Source organism: Lepidothrix coronata, unplaced genomic scaffold (assembly GCF_001604755.1).
Source record: "Lepidothrix coronata isolate B3197 unplaced genomic scaffold, Lepidothrix_coronata-1.0 Scaffold134, whole genome shotgun sequence".
In the NCBI taxonomy this organism is placed as follows: domain Eukaryota; kingdom Metazoa; phylum Chordata; class Aves; order Passeriformes; family Pipridae; genus Lepidothrix; species Lepidothrix coronata.
The window spans coordinates 2038884-2051879 of record NW_016690314.1 but is presented as its reverse complement, the minus strand read 5'-3'; the positions used below and the strand labels follow the sequence as shown (position 1 = coordinate 2051879).

Sequence of the window (12996 nt, the reverse complement as noted above, 5' to 3'; positions counted from 1 at the left end):
TGTGCGAGGCCAGGAGTTGGACTTGACGATCCTCATGGGTCCTTCCCAACTCAGGATACTCTGTGATTCTGAATTAACAAATCAAGCTGCAAAATCTCTTCTCTTCCATCCTTTAGCAGCCAGAAATGCACATCCTGCTGCCTTCCTGACTTTGCTTGTTCCATGCAGACCCCGTGCCAGGTAAATCCCCATGGCTGAGGCAGGTGAGGTGCCCGGTGTGACCCGGTGTCACCACGGCCACGGCACGGGCTGAACCACTGCCTGTGCTCCCAGTGCCTGTTTTCCCACTGAACTCTCCGCTCTCTCCATGTGTTTTGATCCACAGCATTTGGGAAGCACTCCCATTGACCTGATTCTATTTTTAATCTGGCTGCTCATAAATTTTAAATTTGATAACCCTCCACGAGGCTCCGATTTATCCCCCGAGCAGAAAGCAGTGCCAACAGTTGTTTGGTTCTTGGCAGAAGTGCAGTAAACAGATTACCTTAACCAGCTAATTTAAAAAGAAATTGCCTTCTCCTTCATAAAAACCAGCAGCAAGGAGATGCCTATTTATTATTGACCTTGTTTCATTCATGGGAAATTTAGATGCTGTTTCAGTCTGATCTTCCAACAGTTGCATCCTAGAGATTGTCCTAAGTGCAGGACAAAGAGGCAATGGGCAGTCTGAGCTCATAAGGTGTTGGTTTGGCTGCTCATCCCTGTGCTCAAAGCTTTTCCTACAACTGATGAGAGCCTCACTGCTCCTCTGCCCCTTCTGGGGATCAATCTTTTCTCCCAGGTAACAAGTGATAGGACAAAAGCAAACGGCTTCAGGGTTGGATATTAGGAAAAACTTCTTCACTGAAGTGGTTAAGCATTGGAACAGGGTGCCCAGGGCTGTGGGGGAGTCCCCATCCCTGGAGGGATTTAAAAGCTGTGTAGATGTGGCACTTGGGGACATGGGTCAGTGGTGGCCTGGCAGTGCTGAGTTTGTGGTTGGACTCAATGATATTAGAGAGCTTTTCCAACCTTTATGATTCTGCAGGTTTGCTGATGTGCCTTGGCCAGGTTCTCCCTGCTGACCAGCACCCAAAGTCTCTGTGCCACCACGAGGACACTGCTCTCCTGGACTCTTTTAAAATATGAGCGTATTTTTTTATGCAAAGTATGAAACAAGATGGTTGTGCCGGTGTTTAACCCCCTGGGCTCTGCTTCTCTGGATTGACTCTGACGAGTCAATGCAACATCTCAATGTCCCCCTTCCCAACAAAATGCACAGGCTGAATAATGGGAACAAAAGGAAAAACAGCTGCTGGTTGAGGTACTCCAAATATAAACAGTGGGACTGGGATTGACAGCACTGGGAGGGGTGGGGACAGGCACTGCAGGACAGGCTGAGGAGCTACACCACCACCAGGAATGTTTGTCTGCCAGAATTTTGGCCAAAACCATGCAATTTGTCACTGGCATTCCAGTCAGATCAGCACTGGAAAATATCCAAGTGGTACTTGGCTCACATTCAGCCAGCACAGGTGTGGGTGCTGACTCAGCATTATCTGTGTAGCTCCAGGGTGCTCCAGCATCTCTCTCCTGAGCTCCTCCACTCCTCGTTGGAGAGCCAAGGCAAGGAGGGGAAAAAATGCAGTCAGAATGGTTTCCAAAAGTGCCAGTGCAGCAGCATCTGCATTAGGACAGACAGACTTATTTGTCACTAATTACAGTTCTTTGCAGCATTTTGTAAGATATTCAGCACGAGCCATTTAATTGGCTGGACCGCTTTTCACATTAAATACTTCTCAAATCAAAGTCCCACCAGGAATTTATGCAGCTCCTTAATTTTGCAGTGAAAAAAGTCCCCTTTTCATCAGCGAGCCTGTTTTATTTGTGTGAGAGCTGCTTTATGCCACTCCATAAAACAACCTCCAATGTAAATCATATTATACTCTTCATTATGGTTAGAGGTCTAAAAAGGAAATTTGCATAAGTGAAAATCAGGCAGTTTTATATCTCAGCTCAGTTTAGGTCCCAAATCACAAATAATTTACTGAAAATTCAAAGCCACTTTAAATAAAACGAGATTCTGGACTGATAAAAATACAAGAAAATTCACGTAAATAGGGCAAGTTTTCATTATGATTAATTATCATTTACATCACTCCCTAACAAACCCTGTTGCTACCTGTTACAGAGGTTCCTGTTAGTGCAGGAGGGAATAACTCTTCAGTTTTGAATTATTTGCTGCCCATGGGAAGTCTTGCATCCAGAAGAAGTCTTTGCACAGAGGACAGGTGTATTTCTCCTCCCTTTTTCCTTTTCCAAGGGATTGATGAAAACCTGCTTACAGAGAGATCCAATTTTTAGGAGATTTAGAAAAAGTGCTCAAATTATTATCATTGTGGCTTGGAAAAATAGCTCCGGAGCAGGAGAAGCAAAAATACAAATAGGTATGAGAAATGAAGTGTAGAGCACCCTACACCTTCCTTACACCCCTGAGTAGCTGCAGTGTGGAGTTTCAGGGATGAAAAATAACTAAATCTCTGAGGACTGGTCTTAATGAACTGTCCACAGTCATTTGGTGCCTGGGATAAGTGGGGAGAAAGTCATGTAGTGGTACAGAACAGCTCATGGAACAAGAAGTAAATGAGAGGTAAGGACAATTTATTTCTTTTTTATCAGCTAAGTTACTCCTTCGGATTTCTTCTGGGATTTAATATTTTAGTCCCAAGCAGAACTCCCAGACTGCTTCCCTATGGCCAGAGGCAGAAAGGAGACATCCTGCCCAAGTGGCAGGATCTGGAGATCTTTCCAAAGACACAGACAACTGGACATCCTTTGGGTGCAACATCCAAGCAGGTTGGTTTGGTGGAGCATTAGCACAGCTGGAAGTTGTACAGGTTTCAAATAATCCTTAATTAGCAGTAGAGGTCAGGATGAGGGGAAGAGAGAGGAACAGTGATACTTGGAGGTCTGGTTTCACATTGCTGTGATCATTGGGAAGGGTAACAAATCAGAGGCCTGAGGGGTTTGTGTCCAGGAGCTGCATCCCCCTTTGGAGCAGTGCATGGCCTGCACAAACCTCACACCCTGGCTGCACTCTTTATTTCCAATTACTCCTCTGTTTTTCCCATCTGTTTTTCTTACTTCTCCTGCTTGGCTCTCTGGGTCTTTAGACTTTTCTGATCCTAGGCTCAGCCTCAATCTCCTTAGAATAGATATAGTAATGGACAAGTCGTTCAGCCTTTCATGTGCCATTAATGATGAATTACACAGCCTGCACCAGGTCATCAGCTGCTAGAAATTGGCTTAGGAACACCGAGATCAATATACGCCGACCGAGAATTGGATTCTGTGTATGTATTAGCACCTCATTTGCTTGAGTCTTTTGGGTTGTTTTGAACTCACAGATGATTGCAAAGTCCTGCAGGTTTATTTCTGGTTTTTTTTCTCCTGTTGCTCCCACAGTTCTGTGGGTTTGTTACCCATTTCTGATGTGATGCATCATCGGTGGCCACCTTGTTTCATTTTTAAAATGTCTTTTAGGACATGATTTCTGGTCCAGGTTTCCAGTGCCTACTTCTGCCTTTCAATTTATTATAATGAAGGACAGAGACCTTCTGGATTTTTTTGTCTTAGAGAAGTAAGATTATATTTGGGCATTTTTTCATAATCACCTGGTTTAAAATGCCCCACTTTGCGCTGGTGAAGACTGGAAGGTGATCAAAGGTAAATTTTTTTTTTTTTTTCTAACTGCTGCCATCATTTTTCTTCTATCCCCCTGAGTACTAATTCCAGACAGCTCTCATCTCCTAGGAGGGGGACATTTTCCTTCAAAGCTGTCCTTATGTAAGAGTCGTGCCTCTCTCTAAGCTTTTTCTTTCACTTTATAGATTTAGCATATGAATTTTTCTTGCAACTCAGATGAATTCTTAATCAGCTTCCAGATTTTTCCTCCAGGATGTTTCCAAGGCCAGTAATACCTTAAATACTCTCAATAGGACCAAAACATTTCCAGACTCAAAAGAATTCAGCTTTGGTCAACGCCACTGAAATGATCCCAAGGATTTTTTTTCTCGACCGCTTCTACCAGTCACAAATTAAACCTTGTCATTACTTCAAATAATGTTGCTATATCAGAAGATGTTGTAGTAGTGTGGAGCTGCTTTCCTCCCCTTATTTGAATTATTTTAATTATCATGCTTGAAATCTTGTGCCGCATTTCCATGTCTTGGTACGGTCCCCAATGGGCAGCTGTCAAATTCCATTATACTGTGGTAACTCTCATTTGGTGGCTCAAACATATTTGCTGCTTGAACCAACCCTTGAGTATTCCCCAAGATTAAGTCAGGAGCGTGGCTGCTCCTCTCTGCAAGGAACTCTTGAAAGGAGAGGTTGACCTAATTAGAAAAGTCTCCCAAAGAGCAGCAACAACGAGGCTCCTGCGAAACAAAGGACTCCGATGCTTTTCACTGAGTTAATTTGTGACCTGTTCTGCTCCTTCTTTAGTTGTCTGCATCAAAAATGGCTTTGGGATTGAAATTCTCTTCCGTTAAAATAACTGGAGGGGGTGGAGGGTGGCGTGGGATGTGAGGTTGTGGCTCGTGGGTGCTGTGCCAAGGGGTGACGGGAATTTTTGGGGTGGCATCTTCCAGCACTGCACGTTTCAATCTCAACCCTGCCAGGGCAGGAGTTCGGATCAGAAACCTGCAAAGTGCCCCCAAAAATGCCTTTTGCTGCCTTGGGTGACACTTTCACTTATTTGGGGAGTCTGCCTGAAATGAGGGTAAATCCTGAATTTTCTTTCCTCCTCACACAGGACTTACCTTTCTTTTTACACTTGTGTTATAGAACACACCTTACCTTCCATGAGTTTTCCTGATCCACAGGTGAATTCCAGGTGTTTTGTCTTGATTTTTTGTGTTTTCATGTGGGTAATCCGTAAAACAGCACTGCAAAAAAAAAAAAAAAAAAAAAAAAAAAGAGGCAAATGGATCTGTGTAGGTTTTATAAAGCTCCTCTTACAGTATCATAAGATTCTCTTCAAAATTATGAGTTAGATGCTGTTAGAATAGTAAATATGTAAATTCAGGAGTAATTTGCAAATGTCCTTGAGCCACTGAACCCGTTGCAGTCGCTCAGCGTGTCTCGGCTCAATGGAATTGTTCAAGTCCTTTATCCACATGCCAGAATTGCCTTTCATCTTCCTACATTTAAAGGCTTCCCCTTTCATGTCTCTTTAGATACAGACAATAAACAAGCTTAAAATATTACAGGGGCAGGAGGGGCAGTCAGAGAAATAAACAGTGCTCGCCTTTCCTTTTAAGTACCTCTTTTACTTGTGCCTTGCCCGTCCCTTGGAGTTCAGATGCTTTGCAAAACCCTCCAGCTTTTTCTGGGCTTCGTAGGCACCGTGAGAAGGTGAAAGGTGTGGGATTAAACAAGTCTGTCCCAGCCTCAGCACAGTTCTCAAAGACACTCAGCTCTCTGACTGTGAATTTCCATCATTACATCATCGCAGACAAACCAGTATTATGGGTATAATCACACCAACTTACCACTTGGATATGATATTTTTTCATTTATCCTTGCAGACACATTTCTGGCCCCAGTCTCTATCCAAAGCTGTTACCTTTCTTTGACTAATCTTAATTTTTCCTTTTATCTGATTACATGGGGAAAAGTATTAATCAGGTTCTTGGGGACCTCTACTGGTAATACCTTCCTGCTAAGTCAGGTTTTCTGGTGTCAGAACAGGACAAGTGACCATTAAAGAAATCTGAACTCACTCTATCTTTTAATGGGACTTTGTGAAAACTGTTGTAGGTCTGTCTAGACAAATGGGGCTTATGAAGGTAACATGAGAAACTCTGAGGTTTTTTTATGGTCTCCGAAAACATGTGGCAATTTTAGTGGCAATTTGATTTACATGTGCAGCCTGGCTAAATTTAGACTCTATTAAAAAAAAAAAGCCAACAATAACAGTGATAAAAATATGTAAAACTCGATTAAAAATATAATCTCACGAGTGTCTGAAAACTGCAAGTGGCAGCTTTCACCACATTTTACCAAAATGTGCCTCCAGTGCCTGCTTTTGTAATTTGTAGGTTTGTTCCGTGTCATTAATTCAGCTGTTGGGTCCAAAGATTTCTCATTTCCACATGGAAGATGTTCCATGTGGATACGGCCCTAATCTAAGACAGGACTCAGAGCTTGGACCTGACATAGTCCTTGTAACCACATAGGCCTGGGTTACTGGAATAACCTTAATTTCAGTGCAGAGATAGTTCTAAATTACAAGTTTTGAAGCCTAATTCATATAGGTCCTGAAGAGGAAAATGTCTTTATTTGAAGGACCAGGGGTGTACAAGTGTCATTTATTCCACTGGGGCAGCAGATGAGCTGTTGCTTTGGTTTTGTATAATGATTAGGATTTCTGAAGCTTCTTTTTTTCATTAAGAGTTTTTACTAAAAATAAAAGCAGGTTCTGATCTTGCCACCTTCAGAAAGCAGAATTGGACTCGGGGAAGAAAAACACTCTGTAGCAATTACTAATCACGTTATTAAATCCAACTTTTAAATGTGCAGGTGAAGAAAGAAATAGCCATTTGCACCCACAGGGCACATTGTTGGCTCCAAACACAAGGTTTTATGCTTCTGCTTTGCAGCTCAGCCCAGCTGGATCCAGGAGATCAGTGATGTCCACGCAGCCATAGAGGAACGTGTGTCCTGGGAATGCCGGGCCGGCGGGAGACCCAAGCCCTCATACCACTGGCTGAAGGATGGGGAGCCTCTGCTGGCCCAGGTGGGCACCACCAGAGCCCTTCCCTGGGCTCAGAGAGTCACAGCTCGGCAGGTTCACCCTCTGATCTCTGGGGTGTTTATTCATTTTGGGATGGAGAGGATGGGGGTGCTCAACAATCACAGAGTGGGTTGGGTTGGAAAGGACCCTCAAGATCATCCAGTGCCACCCCCTGCCATGGGCAGGGACACCTTCCACTAGCCCAGGTTGCTCCAAACCCCGTCCAACCTGGCCTTGGACACTTCCAGGGATGAGGCAGCCACAGCTTCTCTGGGATCCTGTGCCAGGGCCTCCCCACCCTCCCAGTAAATCCCCACCCTGGTGAGCAGCTCCAGGAGAGCTGCTGTCAGTGCTGAGTAAGACACACAGCAGCAGAGCTTCTCCCCAAAATGAAGGATCCAAGGTACAAACTTAAGGGTGGAGAGACCCCTGTGAAGCAGAAGGAATGGCTGAATGGGACTGGGGGCCCTCTTGCCAGAAAATGGTCACCCCGGATTGGTGTTTTTAATTTATGATGTTCAGGTGAACTTCAAGTGATGATGAAACCTTTTTGTTGCTGCTGGTTTCCAGTGGTGTTCCCACTCCTCCTGCTGAGCTGTGTCCCTGGGCAGGAGCTGTGGAGATGCACCCCCTGCCCAGCCTCAGTCCATGATCCCCCACTATTAACCACAAGCTAAACCAAGTCCCCACAGCTTTGGTTTCACAGCAGTTCACACTTTTTCCCCTTCACTTACCATGAAAGAACATGGCAGCCCAGATTTGATCAAACCCCAACACAGATTGCACAAACATTAAATTTCTGCCCTGCGGCCACGCAGAAAACCAATAGCTCTTTATTTTAATTTTTTTTTTTTTTTTAAATGTCAGAACTCCCAGGGAGGGAGGGAACACTTTGCTGTACTTATCAAAATTGATAACATGAGCTCCATATCCTTAGGCTGACAAATGGTAACCTGGTCTTTTTTGCCACACACTAATTTTACTTGCTTCATGCTGGTCACTGGCAGATGCTCTTGTACTTTAATCATTTTAGAGGCTGATATGAACTAAAGGATCATCACATTATTAACATCTCCATTGTTTTCAGTAAATTTCAGAGGATTTTAAGTATTTCTCTCTGTGCTGGCTAAGATGGCAACCAGTCTTACCAGCCTTCATTGCTATATATGCTCAAAATGGCCTCAGGCTGTGCCAGGGGAAGGTCAGGTTGGACATCAGGAGGAATTTCTCCCTGGAAAGGGTGGTCAGGCACTGGAAGGGGCTGCCCAGGGAGGTGTCCAAGGAAGCCCTGGCTGTGGCACTCAGTGCTCTGGGCTGGGGGACAGGGTGGTGTTTGGTCAAAGGCTGGGCTCAGTGATCTTGGAGGTCTTTTCCAACCTCAATGATTCTGTGCTTCTATGAAAATACCATTGTTTTAAATGTTTTTGAGCACTGGGTCTGGCTCTGATGTGCCACTGTGGAACGAAATGCATTTTTCGCTTCAAGCTTATCTACTTGAAAGGGATATTAATCTAAATGGTTTGGGTATTAAATCAATGAGAGGTCAAGGGAAAGTCCTCCAATTTAAATTGCATTTACCAACTACTATATTGGTTTTACCATTTAGTCTCTAACCTGACATAAATTTGGCTGGCAGACAAATAGATTGGAACATGCAAATTCTCCCTATTACTGCTACATATTTTTGCCCACCTTGGTATAAAATCTAGCACAACAACCTCTGGCTTTATGGTCCAAGTAAGGATCTCCTTGTTTACTCTTCAGTTTGCTGTCCTGTTCCCCACAGGGCAGAGTTCAGCTGGAGCAGGGCTCCCTCACCATCACCAACGTCAGCCTGTCGGACGCTGGGATGTATCAGTGTGTGGCAGAGAACAGATATGGCACCATTTTCACCAGTGCAGAGCTGAGTGTCATAGGTAAGTTTGCTTTCCTGAGCCCTGCAAACCTCCCCAAACCAGAAAGATCTTCACCAAGCAGGTTTTGCCAAGTTTCAGCATCTGAAGCAGAAGTGCTGCTGGGGATCTTTGGCAAGTTGTTGTGTTTGAGGAAGGCATGAAATGAAAACTGGAGAAAGTGGGTAGATAGAGAACAGATTTTTTTACGTCATCCCATACTCTCATATTCCTCCAGGTGACAGAGCATGGAGAGCTGGCAAGTGCATTCAGCCTCTTGCTGGTTAGAAATGTTTATGGAGAAACCAAAGTGTTCAGAGTGGGCTGCAGAGGTGACTCTGCTGAGTAGATGCTGACAAACCTCCTGTCTGAATAGACCTTTCACCATTCCAATGGCAACCAAAATGCTCTCCTCCCAAACCTTCCCCAAGAAAAGAGCTTCTGCCCCACCTGCTTTGTGCACACCTGCTCTGCTCCTCTCAGTTAACATCAGGAGAAGCTCCTGTGAATCCAAGTAGTGAAATCCTGCTGGGAGGGAGTAGAGATTCCAGAGCCAGGATCTTCTCAGGGGTGCCCAGTGCCAAGAGAAGGCCCAGTGCCACAATCTGAAACACAGGAAATGCCACTTAAACATGGAAAAAGCTTTGCTATGAGGTTGGTTAAACACTGGAACAGGTTGTCCAGAGGCATTGTGGCATCTCTATCCCTGGACATACTCAACATCCAACTGGTCATGGCCCTGGGCAACCTGCTGTAGCTGCTCCTGGTGGAGCAGGGGTGGGATGGGACCATCCCAGAGCTCCCTGCCAGCCTTGGGTGTCCTGCCAGCCTGCAACTCATTCACAAATGTTGTTCATGTACAGGTGGCAGGCCTGGAAAACGCTGTGGCAGCACAGAGATGTAGTTTCAAAGGGTTAAATAGAATTCCTGATGACAAACCAGTGTTGTTTTCAAACCACGTGTTCGATAGCTGCAGTCCCTGTTTTATCCTGAAGAACAAAGCACGGGGGTTTTTTTCCCAGTGTGGCATTTTCAATTTTTGGTCATTTTTTATCATCAGTGATAGATGCCTGAGTAGAAAAAAATTCATTTGAAGGATTGGCTGTGTTGCTGTTTGAGAAAAGGACGATAATGCTCAATAAATTAGACATCACAATGCTGAGATTTATTGGATGTGTTAGTGCATGAAAGAAATCGAAATAAACCCACTGATGCTTTTCCTGTCTATTTAAAAGCTGGTAAATAGGAGGTTTGGGAGGGAGGGAGATGTTCTCAGGAGAGGTTTAGCCCTTGTTGTACCTCGTGTCCATAAGAAAAGCAAAGATCTTGAAGACCTTGAGCTTAGAAACCTGTCAGAGAACTTTTACCTGGCCAACTTCTCACTGGCGTTATGCACTCTTGCTTCTGTATGTCACACAAAAAGCACCCAAAAGTTGTGCTGCAGATAAATTTCTGTGGATGTGTGGTTTAACTTGGCTTGTTTTGAAAGACAAGCAGCATGTTTGCCTTTTCTCTAGAGCTTTCAAAGGAGGGCAACATTCTGAGCCCTCCCTGAGAAATTTTAGCTTTTAGACAGATCTGAGTGTTCAAATGGTTATTTTAAAAGGTCCTAAAGTTAAGCACTTGAGATGATGAAAGATCACTAATAGCAAGCGAGACTTACAGCAAAATTAAGTGAAAAAAGAGAAATGGAAAATTACAGAGCTTTTCTCAGAGTGATTCTTCTCATTTATTGTTGCCAGTTATATTGCCTGCAGTCCTTAAATAAAAGCAGAATCCTGTTGTGCTGGGCATTGTGAAGTACATATAGCAAGGTGCAGTCAATGTCTTTCAGAATTTTCAGGCTAAATACTTAAAAATAATAAATCAACAGGGTGGGCCTGCGGTAGAAAGAAGAAATCATTAAAATCCTCAATTCCAAAAGAAAGTGTGAAGAAATTAAAAGCATTTAAGTGGCAGAGGGAAGCTGTGGTAGTGTTGAGAAGTGAGCCCAGAGTTTTTAAATGTCAGATGACAACGTTTTGAACGTCACAAAATAAACCCCATATTGAGCAACTCCTCTGTCTCACACAGGACCGAGAAAAAAATAGCAAATGACTCACAAAGAAACCCAGACTAAACTGTTCATCACAGAGATGGAAACAACAGGATTATTCAAAAATCTGTTTTGCTCATAGATTTGGAAGAATCATCTGAGAAATTAGTTCCAGAAGTGATAATGTATTAATAATGGCACATGGTATAAATAATAATCCGTCTGGTTCCGAGCGCATCGGTGGGACGCTGCCCTCAGGATGCCTCCTTTAATTCTGAAGTGTTTTACAAACCCACTGCTGGTTTCAGGTGGCTCTTCTATAGTCTTTAATACCACACTTGTCTTCCTCTATGCCAAAGTGAGGTCAGCTGTCTGTGATTTGACATGGAAGACAAGGCAGCTCAGAGATGGTGAACTCGGATTCATAAAAGTGGGTATGAGCACTATTGGATCATAAAGCCCGTCCCATTATCAGCGTAGGATTGGGCTTTATTCAACTCCTTTGCAGCAGGAACGATATCCAAAAGGATCAGGGCAGATGAGATGCCCTGAGAACACTGAATTTGCTGGGGTTTGTCTCCCAGCTGCTGCAGGTGAACTTTAGATCTTGTCTTGGAGCATCGAGAAGGTGCAAAGCGCAGTGATCTAAACTCTCATCTCACAGGGTGCAGCAAAAGAGCAAGTCAAGGATAATGCTGGGAGGGATCCAGGGATGGAGCAGGAGGTGCAGGCTGCAGGCATGGAGCTGTCAGAGAGGATGGAGAGAGCTAGAGGGGACTGGGCAGGGATTGCTGCCACTGATCCGTCACAAAGCCGAGCTCCTGACAGCAAAACACAGCAAGCAGGGCAAGAGTTGTTCATAAAACCCCTTAAGCCACCTCACCTGTTTGCTTTGAGCTTTCTGTATTGAAAAAATTAATTGTCCTCCTTGATATAAATAAAACCTTCTGGTCATCTTTGGGGATTTCACTGCCTGAGTCAGTCTGGAGGCAGCTGCCTCAGAGCTCTGCCTGTCATCGGGTCCCATCAAATATGTCATTAAAAAGCCTTTGAGGCAGGATCAGAACCCAAGGCACCTCCTTGCTCCCTGTCCTGCCTCCCAGCCAGAGTGCAGATTGTCTGCAGGGCTTTGAGCGTTGGTTCAATGGGTATCTGACTGTTTTTCACCAAACAAAAGTGTGCCCTGCAGGGAGTAAAAGAGGTGATTTGAGAGTACCTTGTGCCCTGGCACCAACAAGTCTTGCCTTGTTTTGCTTGGTTCAGGACCTGGCTGTGCCAAGGTCTCCCACCTTTACAAAATTAAAATAAATAACCCAATTTATGCAACAATTATGAATAGAAAGCATAAAAATGTCAACTTTTCTGGAAATGTTAACATTTCTGATTATTTGTGTGGGTTCTGTGTTTGTGCCAATTTTCCTGCGTACTGTTGGTTGACAAAAGGATGATCAGGACACAAAAAAGGAAATTCTCCATGCACCCCATGCATGTGTGGTTATTAGGGGTGCTCCCCTCAGTAAAATGTGCATGGTGGGGTTGCTGGTTTCTCAGGTTTTTAGCTAAACATACATTTTTAACCAAGACTTGAAGCTCTCAGGTGTTTGTTTGCCCCCATTGCACATGGTTCACAAAGTCCAATAATTTAGGAATTCTAAGTGAGAAACAGCCCTGGAATATTGTAATGTTCCAAAGAGTCTGAATTTGGTTTTTCCAGAGGGAATTCTGATGTGGTTTGTGTTGTTTTTTTTCTTTCAGCCATCGGTCCAGACTTCTCCAAAACACTCCTGAAAAAGTTAACTCTCGTGAAAGTGGGTGGTGAAGTCATCATTGAGTGTAAGCCCAAAGCTTCCCCCAGACCTACTTATTCTTGGAAGAAAGGAAAAGACATCCTGAGAGAAAATGAGAGGTAATGTCTTAAAGTAACAATTTCTTTCATTAACTTGCTCCAACCCAGGGACTTGCAGCAACAAAAGCTGAATTTGTCATTAATAGCTTCACAAAATTGACTTGCAAATACGTGTGGAAACTGTTCGATCACAAGGAGCTGGTGAGATTCCTATTCCCATTGTGCCCACCCCATCTCTGTGTGCTACTAAAGCATCCCTGCCAAGAAGCTGATAAAGATGCATTCCAAAAAAACCAAATATTTTGCCTCTGCATCGCTCTAAATAGCCATTGTTTAAAAAAAAAAATACCCAGGAGATGAAAGTCTCCACTGCACATTACACAGCTCTGGTCCATTACTCCCTGCCCTGCAAATAGGAATTATTTGGGGTCAGTAATTAATTTGG

At 44.0% G+C, this 12996-nt stretch overlaps 1 protein-coding gene across 4 annotated transcripts in view; it reads left to right on the top strand.

Moving 5' to 3' along the window:
* CNTN4 (contactin 4) overlaps positions 1–12996 on the top strand; it is a 286454-nt gene that overhangs the window by 221126 nt on the left and 52332 nt on the right. For all 4 annotated transcript variants that reach the window (XM_017827120.1, XM_017827116.1, XM_017827117.1 and 1 more), the window contains 3 exons: positions 6645–6781; positions 8565–8694; positions 12461–12611. In XM_017827120.1, coding sequence (XP_017682609.1) covers positions 6645–6781; positions 8565–8694; positions 12461–12611 — 418 coding nt within the window. The remainder of the gene's footprint in view (positions 1–6644; positions 6782–8564; positions 8695–12460; positions 12612–12996) is intronic.